The sequence below is a fragment of the Balaenoptera acutorostrata genome, chromosome 2, assembly GCF_949987535.1.
Source record: "Balaenoptera acutorostrata chromosome 2, mBalAcu1.1, whole genome shotgun sequence".
In the NCBI taxonomy this organism is placed as follows: Eukaryota; Metazoa; Chordata; class Mammalia; order Artiodactyla; family Balaenopteridae; genus Balaenoptera; species Balaenoptera acutorostrata.
Genome location: NC_080065.1, coordinates 134,213,878 through 134,231,003, shown reverse-complemented (window position 1 = coordinate 134,231,003; position 17,126 = coordinate 134,213,878). Strand labels below are relative to the sequence as shown.

The window sequence follows — 17,126 nt, the reverse complement described above, 5'->3', positions numbered from 1 at the left end:
AAGACTCTCTGTCTCCAAAGGCCATCACAAGGATCAAAAGTGGAGAGGAAAGCCCTGTGGAATGTGAACATCATCAGGGCATGCTGGTGGGAGGAAGCAGCTGGGATGAGGGAACCACTTCTACTCCTCCACCAGCCCTCTGTGACTCTGGGAAGTTGTTTTGTCCCTAGCCCCTAAGCCCTTCTTCTGTAAATGAGGTTGGAAATGCCCCACGGAGTGGAAGAAACTGCTCTGGCTTTAGAGTCATGAGGTGTGGCCTGACCTTGGACAGCAATAGGAATACTGTTCCCAATGACAGCTCACATCAGACCAGTTATTTCATCTCTCTGAGTCTCCATTTCCTTGTATAAAAGCAGGTATAACATTTATTCATTTGACAAACATTTATTGCACTTCTACTATTTTTCAGATTCTGAAGGACTAGGGCTATAATGATAAACAAAACAGACATAGTCCAGTTCTTAATAAAAATACAATCTAGTGGGGGAGACAGAAAGTAAGGACATGAATATACTATGTATACATGTATACATATACATATATTCACACACAAATTGTGGTTAAGTGCTATGAGGCAGAATAACAGATGGGACTGTTGTTAGTTTAGACCAGTGGTTCCCAAATGGGGGCAGTTTTGTCCTCCCAGGGGACATTTGGCAATTTCTGGAGACATTTTTGGTTGTCATAACTGGGCATGGAGCTACTGGCATCAAGTGGGTAGAGGCCAGGGATGCTACTAAATATCTTACAAGGCACATGACCGTCCTACAAAAAATTATTGGCAGTAGTGCTGAGGTTGAGACACTGATACAGACTGAGGTCCGTGAAGTTCTCCCTGAGGACATCCCATTCAAGGTGATGGTTGCTGGGAGCATTAGAGATAATGGATTCAAAGCCCTGAGTACAGGGACTGGTACACTGGGGAACCTAGGAGAGGGCATGTGCCTGGTGGCTAAAGCAAGGCTCTGGAGTCAGACTTCCTGGGTTTGGGATCCTGTCTCCCACTTAACTGAGTGACCTTGAGCACGTAATGCAACATCTGAACCTTAGTTTCCTTGTCTGTCATATGGGGTGAATACACATAATACTACCTCATAGGACTGCTGCGAAGATTGTGTGAAATCATACAGGTTAAGATGCTGTACTGGCCTGTGGTAATTGAGCAATACAAGTTTGTTATTCTTATTCAGTATTGTATATTATTATTATCAATAACCCCAAGGCCACTTCTAAGATCACATTCAGGATAAAAAGTCAAATAGTAGTGCTTCAGTGGAGAGAACACAGGCCAGAGAACTTGCTCCAAGAGTCTCTTTCATAGCTGTGCCACTTATGGCATGTTTCCTCTCCTCTTAGGGCCTCAGCTTTCTCATTTGTAAATAAGCATAACTTCTACCCCCAAAGAATGATCATGAAGATCTGTAGCATATGAGGGGATTGAGGAGCAGCTGCCCCTGGTGCAAAAGGGAGTAGACTCACCCCGCTCTTGTTCTTGCTGTTCACGGAGAGCCCCAGGGCTGGGCCCCCTGCCAGGGACTGCTGCAAGCGCTCCTTCACAGCCACCAGCCGCAGCTCCAGGTCGATACGGCCCTCTTCCTTCGCCCTACACTGAGCTTCCAGGGTGGCCAAGGCCTCTTCCAGAGCTTTTAACTTTGCCCCTGTGTCCAAAGACATCTATGAGAAATAGCTGAGCCTGGTTTGGCCAGAAGCATCAGGGAGTTTGGCAGGGCCTCAGGCCCTAGTCTGCCTTCCCAGAGGGCCTTTCCAGGCCTCACTCCTTGTTAAGGGATGGACTTTGGACCTGGGGTTCCAGCTCCATGCAGGGGTGTGTGGTTTTTATCTGCCCAATACCCATTTCCCCTTTCTCCTCTCATTCCCTGTTGTTTGGATGGGGATGACTTCACTCCTGGTTCAGGGGATTGGCACATAACTTAGACCTGGCCCATAATTATATCTCATTTTTTGGTCACAGTGGTTGGTTTAGGGATCAAAGCTGGTTCAATCAAAGTGAATCCCGAGGTGTTTATGGGGGCTATCGGGAAGAGAAGCCTCTCTGCTGGAGTGGCTGCACGGATTGGGTGACGGCTAGAGCTCTGTAGCCTTTATACCACCATGAGGGGCAGAGAATGAAACCAATGTAGGGGAATGCAGAAGCAAGAATTAGAGAAATATGTTTCCTGGTGACATCATTTAAGTCCCTGGACCCTGTTATATCTGATCACTTAAGTTTCCAATTACATTTTTCTTTTCATTTCTAAGCCAGTTTGACTTTGGTTTCTCTTACTTGTAACCAAGAATCATAACACAGGCTTTACATTGATCACAAGTTCCTGCTAGGATTTTGCTGCTTATTCAGTTTAAGCCAACAAACCTATATTAGGACCTTCTTTGTGCCAAGAGCTGTTTTGGATCTTACCACGTTTAAAGATTAGTTCCATTGTTTGTCCTGAGGAGGCTGCACTGGAGTGTTTTCTAGTAATGGTGGTTCTTTTCATTCATTTGTTCATTCATTCAGTAAATAGTTATTGAGCGCTTGCTAGGTACTGGGCACAGTTCTGTGCCCTTGGGATATATCAGTGAACAAAACAGGCAAAGATCTTTGCCCTTATTGAACTTACAATTGTGTGTGTGTGTGTGTGTGTGTGTGAGAGAGAGAGAGAGAGAGAGAGGGAGGGAGGGAGGGAGGGAGAGAAAACAATATAATAAATATAATAAATCTAAGATATCAAAAACTGAAATGCTATAGAAAAAAACTGAGCAGGACAAGTTTGGACAGTCAAGTTGACCTGCTCCATACCCTAGTTCTGACTCTTAGAAAGTTCTTTATATTGAAACCAAAGTGCCTTTTTTTTTTTTTTAATAATTTTAAAAAAATTTATTTTATCTATTTTTGGCTGTGTTGGGTCTTCGTTGCTGCGTGCAGACTTTCTCTAGTTGTGACAAGTGGGGGCTACTCTTCATTGTGGTGCGCAGTCTTCTCATTGCGGTGGATTCTCTTGTTGCAGAGCACGGGCTCTAGGTGCGCAGGCTTCAGTAGTTGTGGCACGTGGGCTCAGTAGTTGTGGCTCGCGGGCTCTAGAGCGCAGGCTCAGTAATTGTGGCACACGGGCTTAGTTGCTCTGCGGCATGTGGGATCTTCCCAGACCAGGGCTCGAACCCGTGTCCCCTGCATTGGCAGGTGGATTCTTAACCACTGAGCCACCAGGGAAGCCCAGAAACCAAACTGCCTTTATGTGCCTTCTTCCCATTGATTCTGATTCCTAGCCACACAGAACAAGTCTTTAAGCCAGAACTTCTCAACCTGAGGCTCGTGGACTCCCAGGCAATCTATGACTCTGGGGGCACAGGAGCTCCTGAAATTGTTTGCAACATTGTGATTTGTGGGGGTTTTCTCCCTTAGGAAAGGGTCCATAGGTTCCATCAGATTCTCATGGGGCTATGTGACCTTGGATGTATTCTTTATAAGGACAGGACCTCTGTTCCCTCCAGCATGTTCAGAAACCTCAGGCTGAAAGTGTGCTGAACTGCAGCTATACAGAGAATTCAACAGAAACACAGCAGAAAGTGGGGTGCAGAGGAGCCCAGGGCATGCAGGGCCTGCAGAGGTCATGGTCCTGGATTTCAGAAGAGGATCCTGGTAAAGTGTCACCATCCATTATTCCCAGTACCTGAACCAATGTATCACACATTTGGGTGCTCAGTGCATATCTGTGAATGAATGAGTTAATGTGAGGTTCAAAATATCTCTTCCATGATTCTAAGGCACACTCTGTTTTTCACATTTTAGCATTTCTAAAATCAGATCTCATTTTACCACATTAAGTGTACACATTTGTATGCTTTTTCATCTTCTCACTCTAAAAGCAGTTATTAAATCAGTGGCACTTCCGTTAGTCAGGAGAGAGGATGATGATGATGAGGAGGAGGAGGAGGGGGAGGAGAAAGGGGAGGAGAAGCCCACCTATTCCTGGTAAGAAACCAGGTGGCAGATGCCAGGGGAGGTGTCAAGGATGAGACCCCCTTGTGCTCAGGACCACACCCACATAGATACCTGGGCTGTTCCGAATGGCTTCCTTTAATTCCCTCTTTTCCTGCCGCAGTGCCATCAGCTCTGTCCGGATTGTCTCTTTCTCTTTCTCCAGCTTTTCTTTTTCTACCAGGTACCTCCTGGCATCCTCCTCAGCTCGGTTCTTACCGTACTTATATTGATGGGCACCTGCAGAGATAAGGCAGGAAAAGGCCCTCAATTCTGAGGTCTGGTGAGAGTATTTGGGTGGTGTTAGCTTCTCTCTCAGCCTCAATCTGTCTATAAAATGGGAATATTTAGGTCTATACCCCTGGATATATTTAGTGTGAAGGAGAGGAAACAAGGAGCCAAAGGGAGGCAATAGTGCACAGGGATGAGGAGTAAGGGCTTTAGAACCAGACAAATCAAGGTCTGTGTTTTCTTTTGCCCTTTACTGGTTGTGTGACATCAGGCAAAGTGAATGTGGTGTTTTTGTGCCTTCCCCCTAGGCTTTACTTTCCTCACTTGTAAATGTGGGTATCAATCAAATTTACCTCTTGGCATTGTGATAAGGTTTAAAAGAGATAATTCATGAAAACTACTTAGTATAGTACCTGGCAAATAGTGCTTAGTAAATGTTAGATAATAATGTAAAACAAATTTTGTGATGCATACACACTTCGGTTTTAGAATTTTTTTTTAATAAATTTATTTTATTTGTTTATTTTCAGCTGCATTGGGTCTTTGTTGCTGTGCGTGGGCTTTATTTGTGGCGAGCGGGGGCTACTCTTTGTTGCCGTGCACAGGCTTCTCATTGCAGTGGCTTCTCTTGTTGCAGAGCACGGGCTCTAGGTGTGCGGGCTTCAGTAGTTGTGGCTCGTGGGCTCTAGATCTCAGGCTCAGTAGTTGTGGCGCACGGGCTTAGTTGCTCCGCGGCATGTGGGATCTTCCTGGACCAGGGCTCGAACCCATGTCCCCTGCATTGGCAGGCGGATTCTTAACCACTGCGCCACCAGGGAAGTCCCACACTTTGGTTTTAAAAGGGCATTTTTATAGTTAACTCTTGGTACACATAAGATAAAGAGACAGCTACATGTAACTCATCTACAGAGAATTGAGAACTGTGGCTAAAGTCAGGCATTGCCCATTTTATTACTGAGAAATGGGTGGGGGGAGAGAGGGACCCCATAGTCTACTGTAGGCTCTACACTATGGTGGACAATAGCTACAAATTATCATGGCAAAAATTTATTGACCATTTACTATATACTATGCTATTTATATGCATTTCTATTTAATCCTCACAAAACTCACTATTATTAGCTCTACTTTATTGTTGGGAAACTGAGGCACAAAGAGGTTAGGTCTCACTGCTAATTATGGAAGAGCCCAGGTTTGGACTCATGTCTGTCTAACTCCAGCGTCCATGCTATGCAATACTGCTTTAGCTTGGGCAAGGTCATAGTCCAACCTCTCAGTGAAAGTTTTATTTATATTTTTATGCTACAGACAGCCACACATAGTCCTTTGTAGGTGGGGTGTGGAGCGATTCCCATGGTTTGCTGATAATTGGGGGTCTTGTCTCTCCAGCTCTGTAGGGATTGCAGTGGTCACCCATGACCTATGCAAAAATCAGTTCCTGCTACAACTACCCTGCAATTCAAGCCTCATTATAAATAAAGCGTGGAGGACAGAGAAGGGGACGCATGGCTCCCCGTACTTCCCAGTTACACAATGGCATCCCAAGGGGGTTGGCTCTCAGACTTTTGGATTTTATAGACTGGTAAAATAAAAATAAATAGGGATACCAACAAAGGGTTGTCACCATTATGTTGTATCGGATAAGGACCTTAAAACTACCAGTATTATTATTCCCACTATTTTCTATTTATTTTCTGTGTTAAAATAATATTTTAACATCCTGAGTTGGACACAAATGTACAATAAAGTAGTTGTTTATACTGAATAGCATTAACTTTATGAAAAACTTTATGCACTGTGCTTATTTTTCTCATTTCATTGCAGATGAGTAAAAACTTCCTTAGGGACCAAACCAGCAAGTAGACTCAGCTTTGGGAGCCATTACCCTGGTCCACCTTGATGTGTCAGCACAACAGAGAGCAGCTTACTTCATACCCAGCCCTGTAATGCTTGAGTCACTCAAATGGTGGTAAAGAGGCAAACTAGATTGTTTCTAATCGGTAAGTTTTAAGGAGCTACAATTCTGTGGGTCTTATAGCATTAGTGATAAAACAGAACTGCCCAAGCACCTTCCAGAAAAATCTGGGCCTCCATAATGAAGGAAAAAAGGAATATTTAGTGTCCAAGTTAGTAATGTAACTAATACATAAATGTTGTAGTATGTATCAGTACTTCATTCCTTTTTATTGGTGAATAATAGTCCAGGTGATCTTAGGGGGAAACCTTCCATTTTGTCTGATGAGAAGTCAGCTATTAATGTTATTGGGATCCTTTGTAAGTGATCAATTGAATTTTTCTTCTGCTTTCAAGATTTTCTTGTCTTTGGCTTTAGCATTTTGAGCATGATGTGTCTTTCTTGGATCTCTTTGCCTTTATCCTACTGGAACTTCACTGAGCTCCCTGGATATATAAATTAATGATTTCAATAAATTTGGCAAATTTTCAGCCATTATTTCTTTTAATATTTTTTATGCTCCTTTCACTTTCTTTTCTCCTTCTAATGCTCCCTTTATGCATATGTTAGTGCACTTAACGGTGCCTCATATTTCTCTGGGGCTCTGTTCATTTTTCTTTGTTCTTTTTTCTCTCTGTTACTTGGAATGCATAATCTCTGTCGATCTATCTTCAGGTTTACTGATTCTTTTGCCAGTTCAAATGTACCCTTGAGCCATTTGATAGGACATTGTCATCTTCCTTTCCTTTCCTTTTTTTATTAACTAAAGTTCATACTTTATTAGATTTACTTAGATTTTACCTAATGTCCTTTTTCTGTTGCAGAGCTAGTACATTACATTTAGTCATTGTATCTCCTTAGGCTCCTCTTGGCAGTGACATTTCTCAGATTTTTTTTTTCTCCCAGTTTTATTGAAATCATAATTGACATATAGCACTGTGTAAGTTTAAGGTATACTGCATAATGATTTGACCTACATACATCATAGAATGATTACCACAGTAAGTTTAGTGAACATCCATTATCTTGTATAGATACAAAATTAAAGAAATGGAAAAAAATTTTTTCCTTGTGATGAGAACTCGTAGAATTTGCTCTTTTCACTTACATATATTATGTACAACAGTGTTAATTATATTTGTCATGTTGTGTATTGCATCCCTGGTATTTATTTATCTTGTAACTGGAAGTTTGTACCCTTTGAATACCTTCATCCAGTGTCCCTCTCTGTACCCCCTGCCTCTGGTAACCACAAATCTGATCTCTCTTCCTATAAGTTTGTTTGTTTTTGAACTGTATTTGACCTACCGTATTATATGTTAGTTCCTGGTATACCTCGTAGTGATTTGATATTTCTATACAGTTAAAAATGATCACCATGATAAGTATAGTTACTATCTGTCACCATACAAAGATATTATATAATTATTGACTATATTCCCTGCACTGTACATTTCATACCCATGACTCATTTATTTTATAGCAGGAAGTTTGTGCCTCTTAATCTCCCTCATCTTTCTCCTCCCCCCATTTTCCTCCCCTTTGACAACCACCTGTTTGTTCTCTGTATCTCTGACTCTGTTTCTGTTATGTTTGTTTGTTTTGTTTTTTAGATTCCACATATAAGTGAAATCATATGTATTTGTCTTTCTCTCTCTGACTCATTTCACTTAACATAATACCCTCTAAGGCCATCCATGTTGTTGCAAATGGCAGATTTCATTCTTTTTAATGGCTGAGTAATATTCCATAGTATATATATATATGTCACATCTTCTTTATCCATTCATTTTTGTTTGTTTGTTTTTAAATTTTATTGGGGTATATTTGATTTACAATGTTGTATTAGTTTCAGGTGTATGGCAAAGTCATTCAGTTATACATATACATATATTAATTCTTTTTCAGATTCTTTTCTCATATAGGTTATCACAGAATATTGAGTAGAGTTCCCTGTGCTGTACAGTAGGTCCTTGTTGGTTATCTATCTTATATATAGTAGTGTGTCTATGTTAATCCCAAGCTCCTGATTCCCGCCCACCTCGCCCACCACATTTCCCCTTTGGTAACCATAAGTTTGTTTTTTGTTATCTGTAAGTCTGTTTCTGTTTTGTAGATAAGTTCACTTGTATCATTTTTTTTTTAATAGTAATCTTTTATTTATTTATTTATTTATTTATATATTTATTTTTGGCTGTGTTAGGTCTTCGTTTCTGTGTGAGGGCTTTCTCTAGTTGCGGCACGCGGGGGCCACTCTTCATCGCGGTGCGTGGGCCTCTTCACTATCGTGGCCTGTCTTGTTGTGGAGCACAGGCTCCAGATGCGCAGGCTCAGTAGTTGTGGCTCATGGGCCTAGTTGCTCTGCGGCATGTGGTATCTTCCCAGAACAGGTATCGAACCCGTGTCCCCTGCATTAGCAGGCAGATTCTCAACCACTGTGCCACCAGGGAAGCCCCTGTATCATTTTCTAAAAATTAGATTCTACATATGAGTGATATATGATATTTGTCTTTCTCTGTCTGACTTAGTTCACCCAGTATGATAATCTCTAGATCCATCCATGTTGCTGCAAATGGCATTATTTCATTCTTTTTTATGGCTGAGTAATATTCCATTGTGTATATGTACTGCGTCTTTTGTATCCATTCCTCTGTCAATGGACATTTAAGTTGCTTCCATGTCTTGGCTATTGTAAATAGTGCTGCTATGAACATTGGGGTGCATGTATCTTTTTGAATTATGGTTTTCTCCAGATATATACCCAGGAATGGGATTGCTGGATTACATGGTAGTTCTATATGTCGTTTTTTAAGGAAACTCCGTACTGTTCTCCATAGTGGCTGTACCAATTTACATTCCCCAAACAGTGTACGAGGGTTCCCTTTTCTCTACACACTCTCCAGCATTTATTGTTTGTAGACTTTTTGATGATGGCCATTCTGACTGGTGTGAGGTGATACCTCATGGTAGTTTTGATTTGCATTTCTCTAACAATTAGCGATGTTGAGCATCATTTCATGTGCCTCTTGGCCATCTGTATGTCGTCTTTGGAGAAATGTCTCTTTAGGTCATTTTGCCCATTTTTTGGAAAACATTTTTATTGGAGTATAATTGATTTACATTGTTGTGTTAGTTTCTGCTGTATAACAAAGTGAATCAGCTGTACATATACATATATCCCCATATCTCCTCCCTCTTGCGTCTCCCTCCCACCCTCCCTATCCCATGCCTCTAGGTGGTCACAAAGCACCGAGCTGATCTCCCTGTGCCATGTGGCTGCTTCCCACTAGCTATCTATTTTACATTTGGTAGTGTTTATATGTCAATGCCACTCTCTCACTTCATCTCAGCTTACCCTTCCCCCTCCCCATGTCCTCAAGTCCATTCTCTACATCTGCATCTTTATTCCTGTCCTGCCTCTAGGTTCTTCAGAACCATTTTTTTTTTTTTAGATTCCATATATATATGTGTTAGCATATGGTATTTTTCTCTTTCTGACTAATTTCACTCTGTATGACAGACTCTGGGTCCATCCACCTCACTATAAATAACTCAATTTTGTTTCTTTTTATGGCTGAGAAATATTCCATTGTGTATATGTGCCACATCTTTATCCATTCATCTGTCGACTGACACTTAGGTTGCTTCCATGTCCTGGCTATTGTAAATAGGGCTGCAATGAACATTTTGGTACATGACTCTTTTTGAACTATGGTTTTCTCAGGGTATATGCCCAGTAGTGGGATTGCTGGGTCGTATGGTAGTTCTATTTGTAGTTTTTTAAGGAACCTCCATACTGTTCTCCATAGTAGCTGTATCAATTTACATTCCCACCAACAATGCAAGAGGGTTCCCTTTTCTCACACCCTCTCCAGCATTTATTGTTTGTAGATTTTTTGATGATGGCCATTCTGACTGGTGTGAGGTGGTACCTCATTGTAGTTTTGATTTGCATTTCTCTAATGATTAGTGATGTTGAGCATCCTTTCATGTGTTTGTTGGCAATCTGTATATCTTCTTTGGAGAAATGTCTGTTTAGGCCTTCTGCCCATTTTTGGATTGGGTTGTTTGTTTTTTGATATTGAGCCGCATGAGCTGTTTGTAAATTTTGGAGACTAATCCCTTGTCGGTCACATTGTTTGCAAATATTTTCTCCCACTCTGTGGGTTGTCTTTTCGTTTTGTTTATGGTTTCCTTTGCTGTGCAAAAGGTTTTAAGTTTACTTAAGTCCCATTTGTTTATTTTTGTTTTTATTTCCAGTACTCTAGGAGGTGGATCCAAAAAGATTTTGCTGCGATTTATGTCAGAGTGTTCTGCCTATGTTTCCCTCTAAGAGTTTTATAGTATCCAGTCTTACATTTAGGCCTTTAATCCATTTTGAGTTTAATTTTGTGTATGGTGTTAAAGAATGTTCTAATTTCATTTTTTTACATGTAGCTGTGCAGTTTTCCCAGCACCATTTATTGACGAGACTACCTTTCCTCCATTTTATAGTCTTGCTTCCTTTGTCATAGATTAGATTGCCTTGGGTAGTATAGTCATTTGGACATTATTGATTCTTCCAATTCAAGAACATGGTATATCTTTCCAACTGTTTGTGTCATCTTTGATTTCTTTCATCAGCGTCTTATAGTTTTCAGAACAGGTCTTTTGTCTCTTAGGTAGGTTTATTCCTAGGTATTTTATTCTTTTTGACGTGATGGTAAATGGGATCGTTTCCTTAATTTCTCTTTCTGATCTTTCATTGTTAGTGTATAGAAATGCAAGAGATTTCTGTGTATTAATTTTGTATCCTGAAACTTTACCAAATTCATTGATGAGCTCTAGTAGTTTTCTGGTAGCGTCTTTAGGATTCTCTGTGTATAGTATCATGTCATCTGCAAACGGTGACAACTTTACTTCTTCTTTTCAGACTTGGATTCCTTTTATTTCTTTTTGTTCTCTGATTGCTGTGGCTAGGACTTCCAAAACTATGTTGAAGAAAAGTGGCAAGAGTGGACATCCTTGCCTTGTTCCTGATGTTAGAGGGAATGCTTTCAGCTTTTCACCATTGAGGATGATGTTAGCTGTGGGCTTGTCATATATGGCCTTTATTATGTTGAGGTAAGTTCCCTCTATGCCCACTTTCTGGAGGGTGTTTATCATAAATGGGTGTTGGATTTTTGTCAAAAGCTTTTTCTGCGTCTATTGAGATGAACATATGGTTTTTATTCTTCAGTTTGTTAATATGGTGTATCACATTGATTGATTTGAGGATATTGAAGAACCCTTGCATGCCTGGGATAAATTCCACTTGATCATGGTGTATGATCCTTTTTTTTAAAAAATAAATTTATTTATCTTTTTATTTTTGGCTGTGTTGGGTCTTCATTGCTGCACATGGGCCCTCTCCAGTTGCGGCGAGCAGGGGCTCCTCTTCGTTGCAGTGGCCTCTCTTGTTGAGGAGCACGGGCTCCAGGTGCGCAGGCTTCATTAGTTGTGGCATGTGGGCTCAGTAGTTGTGGCTCGTGGGCTGTAGAGTGCAGGCTCAGTAGTTGTGGCACACAGGCTTAGTTGCTGCACGGCATGTGGGATCTTCCCAGACCAAGGCTCAAACCCATGTCCCCTGCATTGGCAGGCGTATTCTTAACCACTGCGCCACCAGGAAAGTCCAGATCATGGTGTATGATCCTTTTAATCTATTGTTGGATTCGGTTTGCTAGTTTTGTTGAGTATTTTTGCATCTCGGTTCATCAGTGGTATTGGCCTGTAATTTTCTTTTTTCGTGGTATCTGTGTGTGGTTTTGGTATCAGGGTGATGGTGGCCTCATAGAATGAGCTAGGGAGTGTTCCTTCCTCCGCAATTTTTGGGAATAGTTTTAGAAGGATAGGTGGTAACTCTTCTCTAAATGTTTGATAGAATTCGCCCGTGAAGTCATCTGGTCCTGGGCTTTTGTTTGTTGGATTTTTTTTTTTTTTTGGCTTTTCTGTCCAGTAATAATAAGCATTCATGTTTCTTTTTTTTTTAATTAATTAATTAATTAATTAATTTTTTGGCTGTGTTGGGTCTTCGTTTCTGTGCAAGGGCTTCCTCCAGTTGCGGCAAGCGGGGGCCACTCCTCATCGCGCTGCGCGGGCCTCTCACTATCGTGGCCTCTCTTGTTGCGGAGCACAGCCTCCAGACGCGCAGGCTCAGTAGTTGTGGCTCACGGGCCTAGTTGCTCCGCGGCATGTGGGATCCTCCCGGACCAGGGCTCGAACCCGTGTCCCCTGCATTGGCAGGCAGACTCTCAACCACTGCGCCACCAGGGAAGCCCTGTTGGATGTTTTTAAATCACAGGTTCAATTTCAATACTTGTGATTGGTCTGTTCATATTTTCTACTTCTTCCTGGTTCAGTCTTGGAAGGTTATATCTTTCTAAGAATTTGTCCATTTCTTCTAGGTTGTCCATTTTATTGGCATGTAGTTGTTTTTGGTAGTCTTTTATGATCCTTTGTATTTCTGTGGTGTCAGTTGTAACTTCTTTTTCATTTCTAATTTTATTGATTTGAGTCTTCTCCCTTTTTTTCTTGATGAGTCTGGCTAAAGCTTTATCAATTGTGTTTATCTTTTTTTTGGCTGCACCATGAAGCTTGCAGGACCTTAGTTTCCCAATCAGGGATCGAAGTCAGCCCATGGCAGTGAAAGTTCTGAGTGCTAACCACTGGACTGCCAGGGAATTCCCAATATTTTTTCTTTGTCTTTAATTTTTGTCAGTTTGATTAATATGTGTCTTGGCATGTTCCTCCTTGAGTTTATCTTGTATGGGAGGCTCTGTGCTTCTTGGACTTGAGTGGGTTGTTCCTTTCTCACGTTAGGGAAGTTTTCAGCTATAATCTCTTCAATTATTTCCTCAGGCCCTTTCTCTCTCTCTTCTCTTTCTGGGACCCCTGTAATGTGAATGTTCATGCGTTTAATGTTGTCCCAGAGATCTCTGAGACTGTCCTCATTTCTTTTCATTCTTTTTTCTTTATTTTGTTCTGCAGCAGTGATTTCCACTATTCTGTCTTCCAGCTCACTTATTCGTTCTTCTGCCTCAATTCTGCTATTGATTCCCTCATACTGTATTTTTCATTCCAGTTATTGTATTGTTCATCTCTGTTTGTTCATTACTTTTTATTTTTATTTTTTAAAATATTTATTTATTTAATTGGTTGCACAGGGTCTTAGTTGCAGCAGGTGGGCTCCTTAGTTGCGGCACGTGGGCTCCTTAGTTGAGGCATGTGAACTCTTAGTTGCTGCATGCATGTGGGATCTAGTTCCCTGACCAGGGATTGAACCCGGGCCCCCTGCATTGGGAGCACGGAGTCTCATCCACTGTGCCACCAGGGAAGTCCCTGTTTGTTCTTTAAATTTTCTAGCTCTTTGTTATACATCTCTTGTATCTTCTCAATCTGTGCCTCCATTCTTTTTCTGAGATCTTGGATTATCTTTACTATCATTACTTTAAATTCTTTTTCAGATAGGTTGCCTATCTCCACTTCACTTAGTTGTTCTTCTGTTTTTTTTTTTAATATTTATTTATTTATTTATTCATTTATTGGCTGTGTTGGGTCTTAGCTGCGGCACGCGGGATCTTTTGTTGCAGCTCACAGGCTTCTTTCTAGTTGTGCCACACAGGCTTCTCTCTAGTTGTGGTGCACAGGCTCCAGAGTGTGTGGGCTCTGTAGTTGCGGCACATGGGCTCTCTTGTTGTGGCATGAGGGCTTAGTTGCCCTGCGGCATGTGGGATCTTAGTTCCCCAACCAGGGATCAAACCGGCATCCCCTGTGTTGCAAGATGGATTCTTAACCACTGGACCCCCAGGGAAGTCCCTCTTTTGGGTTTTTATCTTGTTCCTTTGTCTGGAACATATTTCTCTGCCATCTCATTTTTTTCTAACTTTCTGGGTTTGTGGTCTCCTTTCCACTAGCTGCAGGAGCATAGATCCTCTTGCTTCTGGTGTCTGCCCCTGGCCAGTGAGGTTGGTCCTGAGGCTTGTACAGGCTTCCTGGTGGGAGGGACTGGTCCCTGCCCACTTGTTGGTAGAGATGGGTCTTGTCCCTCTGGTGGGCATGGCCATGTCAAGGGATGTGTTCAGAGGTGGCTGTGAGCTCAGTATGGCTTTAGGCAGCCTGTGTGCTGATGGGTGTTCCTATCCTGCTGGTTGTTTGGGCTGAGGCATTCCAGCACTGGAGCCTGTAGGCTGTTAGGTAGGGCCAGGTCTTGATGCTAAAATGGCGACCTCTGGGAGAGCTCAAGCCAAAATATTCTCTGGGTTCTCTGCCACCAGTGTCCTTGCCCCCTCATTGATCTACAGCCGACCCCTGCCTCCCCAGGAGACCCTCCAAGACTCGTAGGTAGGTCCAGCCCCAGCTCTTATGGAGTTACTGCTTTGTTTTGTGTCCCAGTGTATGGGAAACCTTGTGTGTGCTCTCCAAGAGTGGAGTCTCTGTTTCCCCCAGTCCTGTGGCACTCCAGCACTCAAGCCCCGCTGGCCTTCAAAGCCAAATGCTCTGGGGATTCCTCCTCCCGATGCCAGACCCTCAGGCTGGGGAGCCAGACATGGGGCTCATGACTCTCACTCTTGTGGGAGAACCTCTGTGATATAAATATTGTCCAGTTTGTGGGTCGCCCACCTGGTGGGTATGGGATTTGATTATGTCATGAAATCGCCACTCGTAGCATCTCATTGTGCCTTCTTCTTTGTCTTTGGATGTAAAATATCTTTTTTGGTAGGTTCCAGTCTTTTTTGTTGATGGTTGTTCAGCAGTTAGTTGTGATTTTGGTGTTTTTGTGAGAGGAGGTGAGCTCAAGTCCCCCTACTCCACAATCTTTTCTGGAATCGAGGGGCTGCTTTTAGTTTGTATGCTTGCTGCCTCTTTCCTCAGCATGTGCTGGCAGTTATCCCTTTGATATGGTGTGTGCAGGTACCGTGGCCTTTGCACTCTCCTGGGATAGCGGGGGCAGGGCTTGGCGCCTGCTCATGGGTCTCTTAGAGGCGGCTGCTGTCCATGCATTCCCAGGACAGTGGGGGCAGGGCTTGACACCTGCTCATAGGTCTCCTAGGGGTGGCTGTTATCTGTGTGCTCCAGGGACAGCGGGGGCAGCTCTTGGCGCCTGCTTATGGATCTCCTAGGCATGGCTGCTATCCACGCATTCCTGGGACAATGGGGGCAGGGCTTCTATCCATTCATTTTTGATGGGCATTTAAGTTCCTTCCATATCTTTTTTTTTTTTTTTTTTTTTAATTTTATTTATTTATTTATTTATTTATTTATTTTTGGCTGTGCTGGGTCTTCGGTTGGTGCGAGGGCTTTCTCTAGTTGCGGCAAGTGGGGGCCACTCTTCATCGCGGTGCGGGGACCGCTCTTCATCGCGGTGCGCGGGCCTTTCACTATCGCGGCCCCTCCCGTTGCGGGGCACAGGCTCCAGACGCGCAGGCTCAGCAGCTGTGGCTCACGGGCCCAGCTGCTCCGTGGCATGTGGGATCTTCCCAGACCAGGGCTCGAACCCGTGTCTCCTGCATTGGCAGGCAGATTCTCAACCACTGCGCCACCAGGGAAGCCCTCCTTCCATATCTTGGTTGTTGTAAATAATGCTGCAATAAACATAGGAGTGCATATATCTTTTCTAATTGGTGTTTTTCATTTTCTTTGGATACATACTCGGAAGTGGAATTGCTGGATCATATGTCAGTTCTATTTTTAATTTTTTGAGGAACCTCCATACTGTTTTCCATAGGGGCTGCACCAATTTGCATTCCCATCAACAGTGCACAAGAGTTCCCTTTTCTCCATATCCTCACCAACACTTGTTATTTGTTGTCTTTTTGATAATAGCAATTCTGACAGGTGTGAGGTGATATCTCATTGTGATTTTGAGTTGTATTTCCCTGATGATTAGTGATGTTGAGCATCTTTTCATGTGCCTTTTGGCCATCTGTATGTCTTCTTTGGAAAAATGTCTATAGTCCTATACCTATTTTTTAATTAGATTGTTTATTTTTTTGATGTTGAATTATATGAGTTCTTTGTATATTTTGTATATTAATCTGTTATTGGATATAATATTTGCAAATATTTTATCTTATTCAGTCAGTGGCTTTTTTGTTTTGTTGATAGTTTCCTTCACTGTGCAAAAGCTTTTTAGTTTGATGTAGTCCTGTTTGTTTATTTTTGCTTTTGTTTCCCTCACCTAAGGAGACATATCCAAAAATATTGCTAAGACCAGTGTCAGAGAGTGAGTGCTTATGTTTTCATCTAGAAGTTTTATGGTTTTAGGGTCTTACATTTAAGTCTTTAATCCATTTTGAGTTTATTTTTGTATATGGTTTGAGAAAGTAGTCCAGTTTGATTCTTTCACATGTGATTGTCAAGTTTTCCCAATATTGTTTATTGAAGACACTGTCTTTTCCCCATTGTATTTCCTTCTCTCCTTTGCCATAGATTAATTGCCCATATAAGTGTGGGTTCATTTCTAGGCTCTCTGTTCTGTTTCGCTGATCTCTATGTCTGTTTTTGTGCCATTCCCATGCTGTTTTGATTGCTGTAGCTTTATAGTATAGTTTGAAATCAGATAGCATGGTATCTCCAGCTTTGTTCTTCTTTCTCAAGATTGTTTTGGCTCTTTGGCATCTTTGTGTTTTCATACAAATTTTAGAATTATTTTTTCTAGTTCTGTGAAAAATGCCATTGGTATTTTAATAGGGATTGCATTGAATCTGTAGATTGTCTTGGGTAATATGGTCATTTTAACAATATTAATTCTTCTAATCCATGAGCCTGGTATATCTTTTCATCTCTTTGTGTTGTCTTCAGTTTCTTTCAACAGTGTCTTATAGTTTTCTGAGTATAGATCTTTATCTCCTTAATTAGATTTATTCTGGGAGATCCCTGGTGGCCTAGTGGTTAGGATTCTTGGCTTTCACTGCTGCAGCCTGGGTTCAATCCCTGGTTGGGGAACTG

At 42.0% G+C, this 17,126-nt stretch overlaps 1 protein-coding gene and 1 long non-coding RNA gene across 8 annotated transcripts in view; one reads left to right on the top strand and one right to left on the bottom strand.

Moving 5' to 3' along the window:
* Positions 1–17,126, top strand: part of LOC103002870 (uncharacterized) — a 134,064-nt gene that overhangs the window by 6,758 nt on the left and 110,180 nt on the right. For all 3 annotated transcript variants that reach the window (XR_451583.2, XR_009007072.1, XR_009007073.1), the window contains exon 2: positions 6,032–6,207. This is a non-coding gene — a long non-coding RNA (uncharacterized LOC103002870). The remainder of the gene's footprint in view (positions 1–6,031; positions 6,208–17,126) is intronic.
* The window catches only part of AFAP1L1 (actin filament associated protein 1 like 1), a 73,111-nt gene that overhangs the window by 4,484 nt on the left and 51,501 nt on the right, over positions 1–17,126 (bottom strand). For all 5 annotated transcript variants that reach the window (XM_057539821.1, XM_057539822.1, XM_057539824.1 and 2 more), the window contains 2 exons: positions 4,052–4,216; positions 1,480–1,658 (listed from right to left, as the gene is read on the bottom strand). In XM_057539821.1, coding sequence (XP_057395804.1) covers positions 1,480–1,658; positions 4,052–4,216 — 344 coding nt within the window. The remainder of the gene's footprint in view (positions 1–1,479; positions 1,659–4,051; positions 4,217–17,126) is intronic.